Genomic DNA, 18,970 nt, shown 5'->3' with positions numbered 1-18,970 from the left:
CTTGAAATGAACTTGAAACTTGAACATATGTAGGTCAAATCTGTAAACGATGACGATAAGACCCCCATTGTGACAGAAGAAAAGTGCAGGCTGTAAAACCATAAAAGCACGTGACTAACACGTGTAAAACAAACTCAGCCTGTGTGTGTTGTGCAAAAAAACATCAGCTTCGGAAGGACTGCATTTGGGCTCTTCTTGATTTAGGTCACCACAAAGTAAATGTGAGCAGATGTGTCTAGCTGATCGGCAGACAGCTCTACGGATGCCCACCTCTATCACTCACTGCCGTCAATCGGCCACTATATTTCTCAGTTATATTTCGATGGTCACCTGTGAATGGAGGACCACACGGGAACCGCTCATGAAATATATCTGCACAAAACATAGAAGCGCGTGTATCCATGTTGAATTTCTTTCGTACGCTTCTTTCGTACAGTGTGAAAGTTCAATATGCATACATATGTTCTTGTAGCTGTCATGGAATTTGTTGTTAAATGCGACAATTTACAGAATTGTATCCAAACTCTATGCATTACAGGCAGTCCTCTGCTTACGATGGAGATGCGTTACGACGACCCCATCGTAAGTCGAAAATATCGTAAGTCAAAGATGGCCTCGCCTACCCAGGAGTCTTAAAGAATGGTGATAATTTAGCAAAACAGAGCAATTTACAGTACCGTACTGTATAAACTATATACTGTATGCATTAATTACAATACTGTATTGCACAGTAAAATGTAAGGTAAAAAAACAAGGTAAATTCTTAGCCTACCTATATGATCTGCAATTTAATAGAAAGTTTTTTTCAGGAAACAATCCTATCTGCATCACACAAGGCGGAAGATGCGTACATCCCGGCAGCGTTTGCCTTCCGCGCGAAATTAAAAATATTTAACAATTTTCTCGTATCGCTATCGCCATCGTAAGATCAAAATATCGTAAGTCGGACCATCGTAAGTCGGGGACTGTCTGAAAATGCCATTCGATGGTGTTGAGTTTTGAGGGTGATCCTGACACAGTCATGGTCATCAAGGGCCCGATTGATCGACTTCTTACGACATCGCATTAATAATACGGGGGGGGGGGGGGGGGGCGATAACAACCGCCCCTCCGCACACGACAGAGCAGTTTAGGAGCTGGCGGGAGCCACGCGTGCGTGCTGGAACACTCCGTGTGGCGGGAGTACGTGCGTGGGATCTGTGTACACGCGTGTGTGCGTGCTGGAACACTCCGTGTGGCGGGAGTACGTGCGTGGGATCTGTGTACACGCGTGCGTGCTGGAACACTCCGTGCGGCGGGAGTACGTGCGTGGGATCTGTGTACACGCGTGTGTGCGTGCTGGAACACTCCGAGCGGCGGGAGTACGTGCGTGGGATCTGTGTACACGCGTGTGTGCGTGCTGGAACACTCCGTGTGGCGGGAGTACGTGCGTGGGATCTGTGTACACGCGTGCGTGCTGGAACACTCCGTGCGGCGGGAGTACGTGCGTGGGATCTGTGTACACGCGTGTGTGCGTGCTGGAACACTCCGAGCGGCGGGAGTACGTGCGTGGGATCTGTGTACACGCGTGCGTGCGTGCTGGAACACTCCGTGTGGCGGGAGTACGTGCGTGGGATCTGTGTACACGCGTGTGTGCGTGCTGGAACACTCCGTGCGGCGGGAGTACGTGCGTGGGATCTGTGTACACGCGTGCGTGCTGGAACACTCCGTGTGGCGGGAGTACGTGCGTGGGATCTGTGTACACGCGTGCGTGCTGGAACACTCCGTGTGGCGGGAGTACGTGCGTGGGATCTGTGTACACGCGTGCGTGCTGGAACACTCCGTGTGGCGGGAGTACGTGCGTGGGATCTGTGTACACGCGTGCGTGCGTGCTGGAACACTCCGTGTGGCGGGAGTACGTGCGTGGGATCTGTGTACACGCGTGCGTGCGTGCTGGAACACTCCGTGTGGCGGGAGTACGTGCGTGGGATCTGTGTACACGCGTGTGTGCGTGCTGGAACACTCCGTGTGGCGGGAGTACGTGCGTGGGATCTGTGTACACGCGTGCGTGCTGGAACACTCCGTGTGGCGGGAGTACGTGCGTGGGATCTGTGTATACGCGTGCGTGCGTGCGTGCTGGAACACTCCGTGTGGCGGGAGTACGTGCGTGGGATCTGTGTACACGCGTGTGCGTGCTGGAACACTCCGTGTGGCGGGAGTACGTGCGTGGGATCTGTGTACACGCGTGCGTGCGTGCGTGCTGGAACACTCCGTGCGGCGGGAGTACGTGCCGGTGGGGAGTACGTGCGTGGGATCTGTGTACACGCGTGTGTGCGTGCTGGAACACTCCGTGCGGCGGGAGTACGTGTGTGGGATCTGTGTACACGCGTGCGTGCTGGAACACTCCGTGCGGCGGGAGTACGTGCCGGTGGGAGTACGTGCGTGGGATCTGTGTACACGCGTGCGTGCGTGCGTGCTGGAACACTCCGTGTGGCGGGAGTACGTGTGTGGGATCTGTGTACACGCGTGCGTGCGTGCGTGCCTGCTTTTCGAGGGCGTCGCCGCTTAATCCGAGCAGGGTCACGAGCTCTGCGATCAGCTCCGTCTCGTTTTGCAGCTCCGTCTTGTTCGCCGCCGCCGCCGCTGCCGCCGCCGAGCCTGCGCAAAGACACACACGCAACGATAAACGCACACGCAAAGCACGAACGCACACGCAAAGCACGAACGTACACGCAAAGCACGAACGCACACGCAACGATGAACGCACACGCAAAGCACGAATGCACACGCAACGATGAACGCACACGCAAAGCACGAATGCACACGCAAAGCACGAACGCACACGCAAAGCACGAACGCACACGCAACGATGAACGCACACGCAAAGCACGAACGCACACGCAAAGCACGAACGCACACGCAAAGCACGAACGCACACGCAAAGCACGAACGCACACGCAAAGCACGAACGCACACGCAAAGCACACGAACGTAACGGATGCGTTGGGGCGAGATGGCCGTGCGAGTACAACGCCGATGTCAGAATCAGAATATTTATTGAGACTGGGGGAGGACTCCGATGAGCTATGAAGGTTTTTTTTCCACAGATGTCCAGTAGGGGCACGGGGTAAGAACGTTACAACAACAAACAGTACAAAAACACGATAGTAGCGCAAAGTACAAGAAAAGGTAAACAAATCATCCAAACACATGCAACTAAAACACTAAACCATCCTGCCAGACAAAGCCCACCGAGGTATTGACTTATTGTTCAAAAGAGACCTGGCCACAAATGATAGCTCCACAAAAAGTGGCCCATCATGTGGACATTCGTAGCATCAAAATAATCTAAATAATCTCAATGCACGTTTCTAAACGTGGAGAGAAAAACGCGGAGGACCCGGAGAAAAAAGCCCACGCGACAACAGGGAGAACACGCAAACTCCAAATATACAGGCGTCAGGGTCGGGATCAAACCCCTGACCTGCACACGCCTGACACGGCCAAATAGATCTCGTCTTAGCTTGTCTTTTCATATTTACAAGGCAGTTAACATAGATTTTTAAAAAACATTATGATAAAATAATATTTGAGATGGAATGCAAGGGCTGAGGATAGAAGGGTACGTAGGGGTTACAAGAGGGTAGGGGAGGGATGGGAAGGAGTGGAGGGGCGAGGGGAGGGATGAGGAAGAGAATGGGCAGTAGAGAAGAGGTGAGGCTTTAAAAGAGGAACTAAAAGAGTTTAGGGAGGGACTGCTTCGTGTACAGGGGCAGTGTTGAGTCTATGGGCAGTGTTGAGTCTATGACATTGTTGATTCTGTAGTGTTGTAAATAACAGATTAATAAACTTCTTTAAGGCACACACTGGTTTATTGTCTTTCCTCCGACACAGTCCCTATACACTCACAGAGGGATATGCGGTTCCCTCACCCGTAGCCTGAGGAGGTAGAGCCTCCGTACCTGGCGGGACCTTTACACGGCTCTGACTGCTAGCCTAGGGAGGTACAGCCTCCGAACTGCCGGGAGCTATTCCCAGTCTACCCGCTACCCTAGCGTCCTCCGGCTGGGACCTAGGGGAGGCTAGCTTGACCCACCGCTGGCTCGGTGAGTCCCCTGACCACTGGTCGCACAGAGCCTTAGCTCTTAGAAGAGCTGGAAGGCTTGGGAGCCAGGGTCCTGCCTGCCAGGACCTATTCTCCCCTTGGCCGCTGGAACACTGAGCCTTAGCTCTCACAAGATCTGGAAGGCTTGGTCCAGGGTCCTAGCTTCTTCAGCCGGGCTTCAGTCTTCGTGTGAGGAGCACTGGCGGGCGCTCCCCGCGCTCGCCCTTTTATACCCATTTGTAACGGTCCTTATCCAATCACACGCTCCCTCGTGGGACCCTCCGATTGGTTCTTTACAAACCGTGTTTTCGATCCTCTTTTACCTACTCTGACCCCTGGCCGTTGGTCTGGCAGGAATCCGTGTTTACGATCCGCTCTCACCTCTCCCTGACCCCGGCCGTTGGTCCCAGAGCGGTAACTCTGCATTGCCCCTCTGATACATAGTGGTCCCGCAGGTTACCGAATAGAGTGTCTAGCACCTCTACAATTCTATAGGCAGTGTTGAGTCTATAGGCAGTGTTGAGTCTACGGGCAGTGTTGAGTCTACGGGTAGTGTTGAGTCTACGGGCAATGTTGAGTCTACGGGCAGTGTTGAGTATATGGGCAGTGTTGAGTATATGGGCAGTGTTGAGTCTATGGGCAGTGTTGAGTCTATGGGCAGTGTTGAGTCTATGGGCGGTGTTGAGTCTATGGGCGGTGTTGAGTATATGGGCGGTGTTGAGTCTATGGGCGGTGTTGAGTCTATAGGCAGTGTTGAGTCTACGGGCAGTGTTGAGTCTACGGGTAGTGTTGAGTCTACGGGCAATGTTGAGTCTACGGGCAGTGTTGAGTATATGGGCAGTGTTGAGTCTATGGGCAGTGTTGAGTCTATGGGCGGTGTTGAGTCTATGGGCGGTGTTGAGTATATGGGCGGTGTTGAGTCTATGGGCGGTGTTGAGTCTATAGGCAGTGTTGAGTCTATGGGCAGTGTTGAGTCTATGGGCAGTGTTGAGTCTATGGTGCAGTGTTGAGTCTACGGGCAGTGTTGAGTCTACGAGCAGTGTTGAGTCTACGGGCAGTGTTGAGTATATGGGCAGTGTTGAGTCTACGGGCAGTGTTGAGTCTATAGGCAGTGTTGAGTCTATGGGCAGTGTTGAGTCTATGGGCAGTGTTGAGTATATGGGCGGTGTTGAGTCTATGGGCGGTGTTGAGTATATGGGCAGTGTTGAGTCTATGGGCAGTGTTGAGTCTACGGGCAGTGTTGAGTCTACGAGCAGTGTTGAGTCTATGGGCAGTGTTGAGTATATGGGCAGTGTTGAGTATATGGGCAGTGTTGAGTCTACGGGCAGTGTTGAGTCTATGGGCAGTGTTGAGTCTATGGGCGGTGTTGAGTCTATGGGCGGTGTTGAGTCTACGGGCGGTGTTGAGTCTACGGGCGGTGTTGAGTCTACGGGCAGTGTTGAGTCTACGGGCAGTGTTGAGTCTACGGGCAGTGTTGAGTCTACGGGCAGTGTTGAGTCTATGGGCGGTGTGGAGTCTACGGGCAGTGTTGAGTATATGGGCAGTGTTGAATCTACGGGCAGGGTTGAGTCTATGGGCAGTGTTGAGTCTACGAGCAGTGTTGAGTCTGTGGGTAGTGTTGAGTCTACGGGCAGTGTTGAGTCTATGGTGCAGTGTTGAGTCTATGGACTTCAGTGCTGAGTCTATGGGCAGTGTTGAGTCTATGGGCAGTGTTGAGTCTATGGGCAGTGTTGAGTCTACGGGCAGTGTTGAGTCTACGGGCAGTGTTGAGTCTACGAGCAGTGTTGAGTCTATGGACGGTGCTGCTCAACGTACAGGGGAAGTTGATTCCAGTGGAGTGACGCAAGGAGGGGGAAGGACCAGACACGGGGATTGGGCGCAGGGAGAAGGAGGGACAGAGACAGAGAGGAGATTGGGAACGAAGCGGACGAGAGGGGACGTGGAAGGAGACGGAGGGAGGCCAGATGAGGTGAACGAACACAAACAATTAGTTTTGTTTGCTGCAGCACACTGGTACGTTGGAGAGCGATGCGCAAACGTTGGGACAATTGCACTCACAACACCGAATTGGCTGGCGAGCGCCGCACTCATTTATGGACATACGCGCGCGCACACAAACACACACACACACCAACACCGCACAAACACACACACCAACACACACCAACACCGGGTGCTGACCGGCAGCTGCTTTGTGGTCCGTCTTCGGCTCCTTGCCGCCGTCCATCGCCAACGCGCGCCACAGCGTCCTTCCCGGCGACGGTCTGGGATCCTCGACGGATTGTACGGGGCCGGAGAGCTGTGGGCCAGGCTCGAGCGTGCTCCTCCGCTCCTCCACGGGAGTGCCCGGCGGGCGTCTGGGCAACCCATCGGATTCTAGGTGCAAGGACTCTGCCGTGGACAGCTCGTTTGCCAGACGCTCCAGCTGCCGCGTAACTTTGTCGTCGATTTCGGGCTTCTCGATGTCAACCGCTTCCTGGACTGATTGTGCGCGCACAGATATATACACGCACACACACACGCACAGATAAACACACACACACACGCATCAGATACATATATACCCCACCGAAGGATCATAACCTTATCGTGGTGGTTTGTGTGTTCTATATACACACACAGATATAGACAACAACTTCCATTCGCCACTAAGTGGCGGGGACGTCAGCACGGCGCTTGTGCCAGGCTATGTGCACGTTGAGGCCACGTGAAGTGTTGAACGCCCTTTGGCAGGAGATCACGGGACAGATCCAGGTGCCATGGTTCGACTGAGATGACTAGCCGATGCACCACCTGTGCCCTCCACTGTGCCAACTTGCTGTGTTTTAGCCGCCCGGCGCTCCGCTGGTTGTTGTGAGCGTCGCTCCTCTGCCCTCCGTTGTTGCTGGAGGGCGACTGCCTCGAACTTCCCAGTAGCATCCTTCACGAACCTCCTCCACAGAGGCCGATCTTGACACCGCTGGTACCAGTCATCGGCAAGTCCACTCAGCTCTACATCCTCCTGTACTACATCACTCCATCTCTTCTCTAGCCCGTGCCGTGCCCATTTAGCCCCCTCTATCTGGCCGAACAAAAGCTTTTTAGGCATGTGGTGGCTGCCAATGCAGCTGTGCCTGCCGGAGGAGCTCACTGATGAGACTTTTTCCAGATCTTTCAAGGATTTGTGAGCGCCTCACACAATCCTGCCTGGTTAAACCCAGGATGGATCGTTGGCAGGCCAGCCTTATTATTTCTCACCGGCTAAGATGTACCATTAGGGGGGGTCCACATTTCGCAAGCATAAAGGAGGGCATGAGCGTGGCCGAGAAGACCCGAAGCCTCGTGTGGAGCGACAGGCCAGGGAGCTTCCACACAGCGTTACGCAGCCGATTAAAATATAATGCCGCTCGACTGAATCAGAGTTAGACCTCTGCTGTCAAAATGGAGCCGGTCATGAGCACATTGCCCAGGTATGGAAAACTTTCCACTCTCTCCACAACTGCCCCATCACCAATTGGGGGTTGTGGGAGTGGAAATATACACACACACAGATATACACACGCACAGATAAATGATAAAGTATATCAGTGGTTTGTCTACGGGACTTTTTTGCCAGTATCAAAATGATGAAAAAATAAGAATAGGCTTCATCTTTCCTGGCAATGAAACAGTAGGCGTTAAGGTGTTCAAACACCAAAGAGATACCTATTGCCCGGCAGCAAGTCTGCTTTAACCACACGCACTTGCTGCAAAACATGCGAACAAACACGCTCAACTGATTGGCCTACACCTGAGACAGCAGCCTTCTTTAGGGCCTAGTCTCATCAGCCAGTGCCAGACCACAGAGAACGCCAAAAGACGAACAGCACAAAGAGTATTTTGACAAGAGACACGGGGGGGGGGGCCCTTTACCAGCGCTATGCCCCTTCTTCTTGCTGGGCCGGAAGATGTTCTTCAGCGGCAGCGTGGACGGCCGAGGGGACGTCGGGGCGGGCTCACCAGAGGGAACGGCCGCTTTGGATTTCCTTCTCAATGAGAAGAATCCGATCCTGTGAAAAGTTTTGCACGGCGCGCGTGACCACCCCCACCTCGTTCCAACTCTGCGACCCCCGACCCCCATCGACCGACTATCAACCGAATCGGGGAACCGGGCCGCGTGGCCGATGCGGCCACCGGATGCACTGGTGCCGTCAAAGATTCGGCGGCCTGCGAGTGTTGCGCCAAACCATCGACCCACGTCGTAAACACCCAGCAGCCGCTGCCGCCTTCACTCTTTTAAAGGAGGAACGGATGAGATCCACTCTGCTTCTGAACAGACGATTGAGTGGATAACAACATCGAAAATCTCCACAAATCTGATGAAGCTAGTTGTGATTACTGGCGAAGCGTCGTAATCAAAGTGTGTAAATGTTGTGGCTTGGCTCTCCAACACACCGGTGTGCTGTACTAGTATACTACACTATACACTACACTATAGACTACTATACACTACACTATACACTACACACCAGTGTGCTGTACTAGTATACTACACTATACACTACACTATACACTACACTATACTATACACTACAGCTGTACTAGTGACGAATTGGCCACGTTCTGTTTACGTGGCAACCCTTACTAGTTGGCCGTGTCGGGTGGTGGCGGGTTTAACGACACATTTACGTTTACGCGATCTAACCCGAAAACCTCTACTGCGGTCGCAGAAGTTAAACGAATGGATGAGCTGTTTATTGTGCACGTGGGAGGAAACCGGAGAAGCTGGAGAAAAAACCCTCGAGCACAGTGGACCCAATTGACACCAAATGGCAATTGGGTCCACTTGCTATACCGCCATCTCCTCGACGCCCCCACCGGAAGAGGCTTCGCGACATTTTGCCCCACCCGATCTCGCGTCTCTCTTACGTCTTATTATGTCCCAACTTGGACCCTGCGTTGACGATCTGTTATCCCTCACTACGCGTCCCCCCCCCCCCCCCCCCCCCCCGTGCTCAGTCACGTTTCTGCTACTTTTCTCTCCTGGCTCCCCCCTCCATTTGGATTTGAACTTCCACTTTACATCAAAACAGGCAACTACACTCACCAGTTTTTCTTCCTCCCTTGAGACTAATAGCATATCCCTCTACTACTTCCTGTACTCATCTTTAAAACCTTAACCATCCGCCACCTTCCCCTTCCTAACCTCGCCCCTCGCTTTCGCGCTCATCACCCTCCCCGAAGCTCAAACCCCATCCCTTTGCCAAGACTAATGTAGCATTTTTTATTCTTGTAAAGTTCATTGACAAAAGCGCTCCATGAAATCCTACACAGGATGGGGGTTTTCTGCAATCCACCAACCCTCGCTGCCTCCACAGTGCCGGATTACAGGCGTGTGTCGTTCCACCTGCCACACCGGGAGATCGAACCGACGAACCTCTGTACTGCTGCAAGTCCAGCGTGCCGACCACTCCACCATGGTGGCAGCATTCAACGCGGCAACGTATACTCGTACAATAACCGCTGCTCAACTCCAGGTCTCTCGAGCCTCACCCTCGCCACTTGCTTTTGCCGCTGCGACCGCCGGCGCCGGAGCCGCTGCCGCTCAAGGACTGCTGCGGCGTGCCAGGCCACGGCGGACTCCTCCTCCGTTCCTCCTCTTCCACCTCGCCCTCCGCCTCGCCGAGGGGCGCCCCCCTCCGGTGAGCCTGACCCCTCAGCATCTCCTCGTCACGGTCGGACCAACCCTGCGCCACCATCATGTCCGCCGATTCCTCCTCCTCCTTCTTTTTCTTCTTCTTCTTGCCGTGCTTGAAACTGTCCCAGCTGCGGGAGGACACGAGCGAAAAACTGCCGCCTTCGTCCGATCGAACGCCGTCGTGTTCGCCAAGGCTCGTGCCAACGTGACGCGGGCAACAAGAGACGGCGGTTGTAGTAAGCGTGCGACAACCCGCTGACGATACTCATCGAAGGTAAATACACTGCAATTTCGACCTTCGTTGGAATCGATGAACAGTTAAACGATGCACAACGCCTTTAAAAACTCTAACACGGGAGCGTAATAATTGATCGCAATCATTAAAACGTTACAAAGCCCGTCTCGCGGCCCAAACCATTCGCTCTGGCGACCTCCGAACTCCTGACCCTCCCAGACAATCGTTAACTATTGACCTCCCACCCCCCCTGCCCCACCACGAACCGGATGAGCTTTTTGATGCGCGTTTTGAATCCGTGCTTTTTCTCCTCGGCGTTGTTGATCCTCTCGTGCGTCTCCATCCAATCGGGGTCCACCTCCACGCAATCGCGATGCGCCGAGCTCGGCGTGGAGCCGCTCTTGGTGCCTGCAACGTCGTCATCGCATTCGCCGATCACAACCTATAAGGTCGCACTTACAAGGTCACGCTCATTGCACACACGCACACAAAACGCTTGCCACAAACGAACCACGATGCCTTGCCAATCTCGACAAGGAGCAGAAACCATCGTCACCACGAACTCCGGTCATCCTTGCAGCCGGCGACTTTTGGCTAAGCCGTCGAAAACAGACAGTCACTGCATCGCGCGCTTTCAGACGCGCCTCTGAGGACGTCTGGAACGTTCTTCCTTCTGATATTCGGAAGCCACTGGAGCTGTGCACTCTTAAAACTAGATTAAAAACGTATTTCTTTAGAACTGCTTTTTCTGTTCAGTTTGTTGTCCTTCCCCGCACCTCCGATTAGCACGTTTGGCTACGTACGTTGCGAAAGAAGTTCAAAATACACACACACGCGGGTGAAAGCAACACCAGACACTGACCGGCAGGCACTTTGTGGTCCTTCCTCGGCACCCTGCTGTCATCCTTCGCCGACACGCGCGAGAGCGTCCTCTCCGGCGACGGGGTGGGCTTCGCGACACGTTCCACTCGCGTGCGTGCGAGTGGCTCGCCCGGCGGCGGGCCAGGCTCAGGCGTGATCCTCCACCCCTCGATGGGAGTCCCCGGCAGGGGTCTGGGAACCCCATCGGGCGAGACCCACGAGTCGACGTCGTGAGACTGTGCTGTGCGCAGCTGATGCTGATTTGCCAAACGCTCCAGCTGCCGCGCCACCTTCTCGTAGAATTCGTCTTTCCGCTCGCCGTCCACCGTGTCCTGGACTGATTGTGTACACACACACACACGCGAACGCTCAATCCCAGGGCGAGGCCGACTCACTACACCTCGCGGAGGATCGCTGCGCTGAACAAAATAGTTCCACAGTTTTTCAATTCGCGTGTTAAGTTAATGTTGAAAAATATATTTCATGGAAGGCCGGTTCCTAAGTTGGGTGTCCATAAATCGGGGACTGCCTCTATTCACAATTTATCATATAGAAGGACGTTTGTGGTAATAGCCACGCACAGAGACATTTAAACCTTCCCAGTGTCAACTGATTGATTAAAATGTCTTTAATATAGCGCTCTTCACAATACGATTCGTTAGGGAGCACAGGACGTTATTACATCAATACAATTTTGAGATGGACGAACCAGTAAGAAGTGTCCGCGGTACAAAACATTAAATGCATATTTATGCCGATTTTCAAAACCTTCTTTAAATCAGACGGGTGTTCATGGTGCACTTCACATGAACACAGGATCGACCGGCACACACTGCACCATAAACGCACTCTAGGCGCTGCAGACACCGAACGGAGAATCCTGACGCTCGGACTATCAACCCATAAACCTCGGCCACGAACCCACAAAACTGGACTTGCAAAACCCAATAAACCCGCACCATGGGAAACACAAACGTGGACCAGCAAGCGCAAAAACGACGTCGACTTTCAAGTCGAACTTTATCCTCCCATTAAGCAAACGGTTGGCTACGTACGACGCGAAAGAAGTTCAACACATGTACGTACACCCTGTAGTTTATTTCCGAATTCGGCACCTTAGCAACTAGTGCCGTCAAAAGATGATTGCACTCAGGATGGCCTTTTAAGAATAAAATAATAATGACAACCGTGAGAAGAGCCACAAAGCACGGCCTCACTCGAACCACCCGTCCGCCTCACGGTCCCAAAACGGCGGGAGGAACACGTTTGAACGCGACGATCAAATGCAAAAGTTCGTCGACAATCATATCCTCCGGGACTTCTCCCGCAAGCTGAAACAGCGCAGCAGAGTTACAGTAACCGGCGGCGATCGGAGAGCGCACACGCCGCCGGCGCCGCCCACCTCTTTTGACGACGGAGCCATTGCCCTGCCGCCGGCGATGGCACCGTTGGTGCCGGTGGTCGTAATCCGAGTGGTAGCAGCCACCGACGCGACCGACCGCCGTCTCCTCGGGCGCGCTCAGGCTGCGACGCAGGAACATCTCGAGCACCTTCTTGGTCTCGTCCTTAAACGACAGGATGCTGTCCCCCGGGCCCCCGGGCTTGCCGGTGTTACTGCCGTCGCTGCCGCCGCCACCGCCACCGCTATCGTCCTCCATGGCTGTCTGTGCGAGGGGAGGGAGTGGCAGGGCGATGCGACGCGATCGTACGTTGTGCGCGCGCGTGCGTTGAACTTCCTTCGCACCGTACGTAACCAACCGTGCTAAATCGGAGGTGCGGGTGGGCAGGGAAGGACGACAAACTAAACTAGACACGAAAAGCAGTTGTCAAAGAACTGGCGCGCGAATGCGTACATGCAGCGTCTCGCCGCGCATTATTTAGCGCAGGGGCGGGGAATGCAATCGTTTCCCAATGCAATAATGGGGCACTTGTGCGATAGGTCACCCACACGGAGTCACCGGGGGTTTGATGCCTGTAGATAGGAGGCGTTGTACTACTTCGTAGGTTTTAGCAGTTTGTGTGGGGTAAAGCTCTCGCCACACGCTTACAGGGTTGCGCCCGCGCGTTGCTCTTGACCCCACGTCTGACCTTTCGCTCGTGCTGGCAGCTTCTTAAAAAAACTGAAAAGTATAAACGTAACCCTGCCCATCCTGCACACACGAGTCCGCACGCATGCCTGTACAATTGATTGTATACCGCTAAAGTAGGGTTTATTCTGGTTCAAGGTATATCGGTTAGGCGCTGGACTTCCAATGAGCTATGAATCTCTTTTTAACACACACCCGGTACATAAACGACCGGACCTGTACACATTTACTTTGACGCTACGCCGCGAGCATCCCCGACGCCTGTAACCACGACGACTTGAGCCGGAAACACGACCGCCGTTCACGGTTGCTCGCTCAAGTCGCCAACAGAGACGCCGTGAAGGGCGTGCCGACAAATAGCTCGAACAAAATAATGGGCCAAACTTTTAACCGTGAACCCGACGACAATCATTTTCAACTTGTAACGCACCGCTCGGGGGTTCGCCGGCTCTCAAGAGTGTGGTTAATGCGGGCCCGATTCCTCGCAAAAGGTTTCTATTTGGTGTTTGAACATTTTTTTTTTTCACCCGAAGACGATTGCTTGTGTTGCGATCGAAACGTCGTGATTTTTTAAATTACTTTTCTATCTACGTGACTTTACCGAAAGACCCAAAGAGTAACTTAACGCCTGTTTTATTGTCAGAAAGGGTAAAAACCGATTCTTATTTTTATATACTTGTTGTTGTTGGTTGTTGTTGTTTAAGATTGGTCCAAAAGTAACGATTTTGCAGGAATTTCTTTCGCCTATATTAAACAATTTAAATAAGCAGGACAAGAAGCATCCATAACGTGATCCGTCCCTCTACAGAACACATATGCAAGCAATTTAGTTGTCCAATTTAGCACATAGTCCAGCGGCCTCAATTCGAGTATCTCTTTTCTCCTTATCATCATTGCACAAACCACCGAAGGCCTCTCTAACGTGGGTGTCACTTCTCCACAGTGCCTTGGTTGACTCTGCCCGAGCACTCCACCGAGTACTGGACAGCGATTTTAATGTCAGTCTGACATCTGTGGATGAAGAGCAAAATGTCGACAGTGACTGCAACATTTCAAAAGACACATCAGCCTCTGGGCTACTGCCGTCTAAGGTGTTAACACCAACTAAATTAAATGAATGCGCTGCGCAAGGCACATACTCTATCAGGGTTTTTTTTTTGGTTTCAGGTGGGCCAGTAGCCCATTGTATTTTCCTGACATGTTGCTTGTATTGTCATATGACTGACCTCTACAGTTTGAGAGGTCCATCCCAAGGCCCTCCACCATCAAAGTCACACAGTCAGCTAAACTTTTACCAGTGCGACTCTAAATTGGCTCAAAACCCAAGAATCGTTCCACCACATTCCTGCTGCTGTTGTCAAACCGGAATATGAATGTCAAATGGTCCACATGTGACAGGTCTGGGGTGGAGTCAACAATTATTGAAAAATATTTGGCATCCCGAATCTCATCGGCTATTGTTTGGAGAGTTTTTCTGACCCATTAGCTCAATGAGTTCTTCACATATTGTCGATGACAAATAGGACACCGTGCCTCTTCCTTTTCCGCCAAACTTTTTAATATGTTCAGCTAAGAATGGGTCAAATTGTGATAGCAATTCTAGGATGCCAAGGAAATTACCATTACGGGTTGACCCATCTCCCCTAAACGCAAGTCCTCTTTCACCCAAGAACTTGATCACTGCTACAACTCTTTTAAAAATGTCCCTCCAGTATTTACATTCCGCATCAAGTTTCTGCATGAGATCTGCATCTATAGGAGGCCTCGGCAAGGTAAGGTAATTTACCCTTTTTACCGGGTAATAGGGTAAATGTGTCGACATGGCAAGGGGTAAGGTAAAGGGTAGGGTAAAGGTAGCACAAAGTATCACCCGGTAAACACCTTGTTTACCACTCGCTAAGATGTGACGTCACCGCTCACTTGTTGTGCAAAATATATCCATTATTGTGCCCCCCCCCCCCCCCCCCCCAAAAAATATATATAAAAAAGCCAATTTTTATACTTTTTGCATTGTGTACAGTCTGGAAGCTACCCACATGCCATGTCAGGAAGTATGCTAAACATTTCGAACAGACACACATATTCACAAATTTCCATTTAATATATATAGATGAATAAAGCGCTCTTCCTAGTATTTACCTGTTATAAAGCTTTTTCATGTGTAGTTCCCCCCAGTAATTACCCTGTAATCGGGTAACTTGTATGGAGGTAAGGGTAAAGGTAGGCTCGTTGCTTTTGACCTTTTACCTTACCCTCGCTAAAGGGTAAAAGGTAGGGTAGAGTGATTGTATTGTGGTAAGATAAAAGGTAGGGTAAAGGTAGCCTCGTTGTTTTTACCTTAATCTATAGCACTGCCCTTTGTCCGTTGGTGCAAGATGCATGCAAGATCTGTGTTCTGCACTCTTTTCGCGTTTCCCTATTCTTTCTTCCAGTCACTAAACCCCTGACTAAAGCCACCTTTTGAGGGCGAGTACAGTAGCCACTGTCTAGAAGCCGTCTGCCCATTTGGCAATATACAGTTCAGAAGTTCATTGTTGAAACTTCTCATCTTTCCACCAAACGCTCTATCTCGGACTGAAGCTGGGTATTTTTCACTGCGGTTTTGGAAGGGGACTGCTCCTCTTTCAATAAGCACTGACTTAACAATATCACTGGAAGTGCTTTGCCATAATGCAGGGTCAGTGACCACATAGCACCAGGAATGGCTTGGTTGCCGATTTGATTCTTGTAAACCGCCCAACTACTCCTGAGGTGGAAATGATGGTTATTGGATACCATTAGCTGTTGAGGGTTTGCTTTCAAAGAATGGGTCTGGGGGAATGACAACATTACTGAAACTGAAATAGTGCTAGTTCCTTCCTCACAGCTGACAACAGTGCTGCTGTCATCATTATTACTACCAGTAGCTCTCAACAAACAACAAGCGCTCAGTCTCACTAGCTGGCTTTTTAGTGCAGCTAATTTGGTTTAAGCGCAGCTAGCTGGCAAAAGTGACAACTAGCGAACTAATTTATGTTAACAAGCTGAATCACATGGGCAGCTAACTAGGGAACATGCGCAGCTAGCTAAAATAAAGGAATAGCTAGTAAAATAAACGGCTTGCCATAATACGACACCCTTCAAACTGTCCTGTTATTCAGAATGAACTGACGTGTTGGTGAATATTGTATCATGTCACAGCGTATTGTAGCGTGTCAACGAGTGGCTCTGTTGTACAGAAGCGCTGTTCTCTCCTAGAGGCCCTCGTTTTCAGCATGCACTCTATGTACCAAGGGGCCCCCCCAGGTGTTACGCTCGATGTAAGCACCGAGGGGCCTGGGGGCCCTAGTGGTCAACTCACGCTTGAAGCACGAGGCGCCTCACATTGTAAGCGATGCGGGGCTCGGGGGCTCTAGTGATCAGCTTACTCTTTAAACACCAAGTGGTCTGGGGGCTCTCATATTGTAAGCGCTGAGGGGTCTGGGGGGCCCTAGTGGTGAGCTCACGCGAGAAGCACCCAAGGGCCTTGTGGTCATCTTGCGCTGTGCGCACTGAGGGCCCTGGCGTTCAACTTCCTTCGAAAGTCTAGGGCCACGCACCACGCGCGGCCTGAGGCTTGGAGGCCCCCTGGAAGTCGCTTCCCCCGTCTCGTTCCGTGCCAACCCCCCCTCCATTCCCACCCCGCCACGCTCTCAATCTCTCTCCGCTACTCCTCACCCCCCCACCGGTCTCCTTGTGCACAGTCCCCCCATCTCCGCTCCTTTTCCCCACCACTGGAACAAACTTCCCCTCCACGTCAAGCAGCGAGAAGCACTCTGCTACCTGTCGAGTCTCCGCTCCTCCCTAAATTGCCCCCCCCCCCTGCCAAACCTCTCTCCCCCCCACTGGCCCCCCATTCCTTCCCTACATTCCTAGCGCCCCCCCCCCCCCGCAATGCCCCGTATCCACTCACCTCCCTCTCCGTACCAACTCCCGCTCCCCCATTATTCACCGCATCGCTCTTTAGCTACCCTCATTGTGGAACAACCCCCCTTGGTAGAGAGCGTCCCCTTGGATCAGGAGTGGGGAACGTCCGGCCCACGCGGGCCACATGAGGCCCACGAAATCATTTGGTGTGGCCCTGCCAATTTGGTGTGGCCCTGCCAATTTGGTGTGGCCCTGCCAATTTGGTGTGGCCCTGCCAATTTGGTGTGGCCCTGCCAATTTGGTGTGGCCCTGCCAATTTGGTGTGGCCCTGCCAATTTGGTGTGGCCCTGCCAAGGCAACCGCAGGCCTGACTAGAAATTCAACAAATCTCTAGGAGCAAACCTGGAAAAGCAGTTGCGAGTAGCAACATCATCAATACCAGCTAACATCACACGCCTCGCCAAAGAGAAACAGTTCCAGCCATCGCATTAGGGGCGAGTTAATTAAATGTTTGACCAAATTTCACGAGCTAATTTTTAAGTTGATAATGTTGTATGGCCCGCGAATGATGTTAAAAAATATCCAAATGGCCCTTCGCAGAAAAAAGCTTCCCAGCCCTTGCCTTTGATGAAATGCCAGCTGCAGTCGGCACTGAACCCGCGACCACCGCCTGCAATCCAATGGGATTACACCGAATTTGACGAACAAACATGAACACTGTAGTGAACTCAGTCCAGCTAGCCAGGGTTTTACTGAATTATCTTTACGTCTTCATTCAAAGTAATTAATTTTGTCTCGTTATAAGGCAATACTCGGGTTAAGGTAAGTCGTAGCCGATTCATGATTTTCGTCCGCTCATCATCCATCGTTAACTCAACCGAAACCTTGTCGACCAATATTTGCGCCACTTCATTTCATAATCAATTACGTGAGACTATAGGCATGGAGAAGTAGGCCAAATGCCTCCTCTGTAGCGAACTCTCAGTCCAGCTAGCCAGGGTTGTACTGTGTATCTCCATGTTTCGTCTTCCACCTGCCGCTAATAACCTTACTGAGTGTGCGTTTTCATTTAGACTGCAGTCGTTAATACAGGGTGCTTAAAAACATATTAACACTTTTATGGAATTACCGTTTTAAATGAATAATTTACTGTAACATGATAAAAAAAAATGTTTACGTTGATAGCTTCAAAAAGTCAACAAAAAGTCTCCACTTGTTCGCCATCGTTGTCAACAGATGCCTGGAATCTTCTCCAGGTGGTCTCCAGAGCTCGGAGGAAGCACATCTTACTTGTGGTATTCTCAGAAGTGTTAGAACATTTTGAAAGCACTCTGTATGTCTCGGTGTGCTCTTGTGTTTGGTGGGTTGTCCCAACCAAGATGAATTATTTCCTCCACTCTTAGTTATCCTTACAACCTCAAGAACAACAGCAGCAAAAACTCCACCACTTCACTGACGAATATATTCATCACTAATTTCACGAACAAACATGAACACTGCAATTTTTCATGGCTAAGAGCGTGGGAGAATTGGGGGCAACGTTTGTCCTCTCCATGAGAAGGATGGAGTTTCCTCTCGGCAGCTTGTGGAGGCCCTTTCACCAGCGTTGTGCGAGGACACCTGCCGTCAAACAAAGCCTCCCCACCCCCCCAATAGTCCGGGCGTGTTGTGAACAATGACAAAGGCACGATTCGAAATCAACTGGCGGAGATATGAAGGCAGTAATAAAATAATAAAAATAAAACATAATAAAATTATTCTCACGACGTTTCGGCCACAACGCAAGCAGCCGTCCTCAGGTGAAAACCAGGTCTGTCGAGAATAATTGAATTATGTTTTATTTTTATTATTTTATTACTTCCCTTCTACGTGACTTTACCGAAAGAACCAAGAAGATGAATCCCTGCAGTCACGACAGCTTTAAATCGAAATACACCCGGAGTGTTCGAAAGGTGTCGTAATAACGAAACGTCGCTCTGGCCTGTACTGTTTCTGCTGTTGTTGCTGCTGCTCGCTTGCTTGCTGCGTACCTGTGTTTGACTCTCAGACTCCGTGGACACGAGAACCATCGGAGGAGAGAGGGAGGATGAGGGAGGATGAGGATGAAGGGAGCGGCTGGAACAGCGGCGCGGACCGGCGATGGTGTCTCTCTCGAGCCGCGC

General features: G+C 51.7%; 1 protein-coding gene across 3 annotated transcripts in view; it reads right to left on the bottom strand.

The window, feature by feature from the left end:
• Nucleotides 1-18,970, bottom strand: part of BCL2L14 (BCL2 like 14) — a 209,774-nt gene extending 190,804 nt beyond the window's left edge. For 2 of the 3 annotated variants that reach the window (XM_061552763.1, XM_061552755.1), the window contains exons 1-8: nucleotides 18,839-18,970; nucleotides 12,239-12,500; nucleotides 10,838-11,173; nucleotides 10,242-10,383; nucleotides 9,596-9,868; nucleotides 7,976-8,112; nucleotides 6,266-6,565; nucleotides 2,522-2,637 (exon numbers count right to left, since the gene is read on the bottom strand). In XM_061552763.1, coding sequence (XP_061408747.1) covers nucleotides 2,522-2,637; nucleotides 6,266-6,565; nucleotides 7,976-8,112; nucleotides 9,596-9,868; nucleotides 10,242-10,383; nucleotides 10,838-11,173; nucleotides 12,239-12,500; nucleotides 18,839-18,877 — 1,605 coding nt within the window. In that variant the 5' untranslated portion in view covers nucleotides 18,878-18,970. The remainder of the gene's footprint in view (nucleotides 1-2,521; nucleotides 2,638-6,265; nucleotides 6,566-7,975; nucleotides 8,113-9,595; nucleotides 9,869-10,241; nucleotides 10,384-10,837; nucleotides 11,174-12,238; nucleotides 12,501-18,838) is intronic. The other variant, XM_061552772.1, reaches the window with a different exon arrangement.

Source organism: Lethenteron reissneri, chromosome 2 (assembly GCF_015708825.2).
Source record: "Lethenteron reissneri isolate LAM-NWPU_2019-01 chromosome 2, ASM1570882v1, whole genome shotgun sequence".
Taxonomy (NCBI): Eukaryota; Metazoa; Chordata; class Hyperoartia; order Petromyzontiformes; family Petromyzontidae; genus Lethenteron; species Lethenteron reissneri.
The sequence above is the reverse complement of the archived record's forward strand: the minus strand, read 5'-3'. Positions and strand labels throughout refer to the sequence as shown.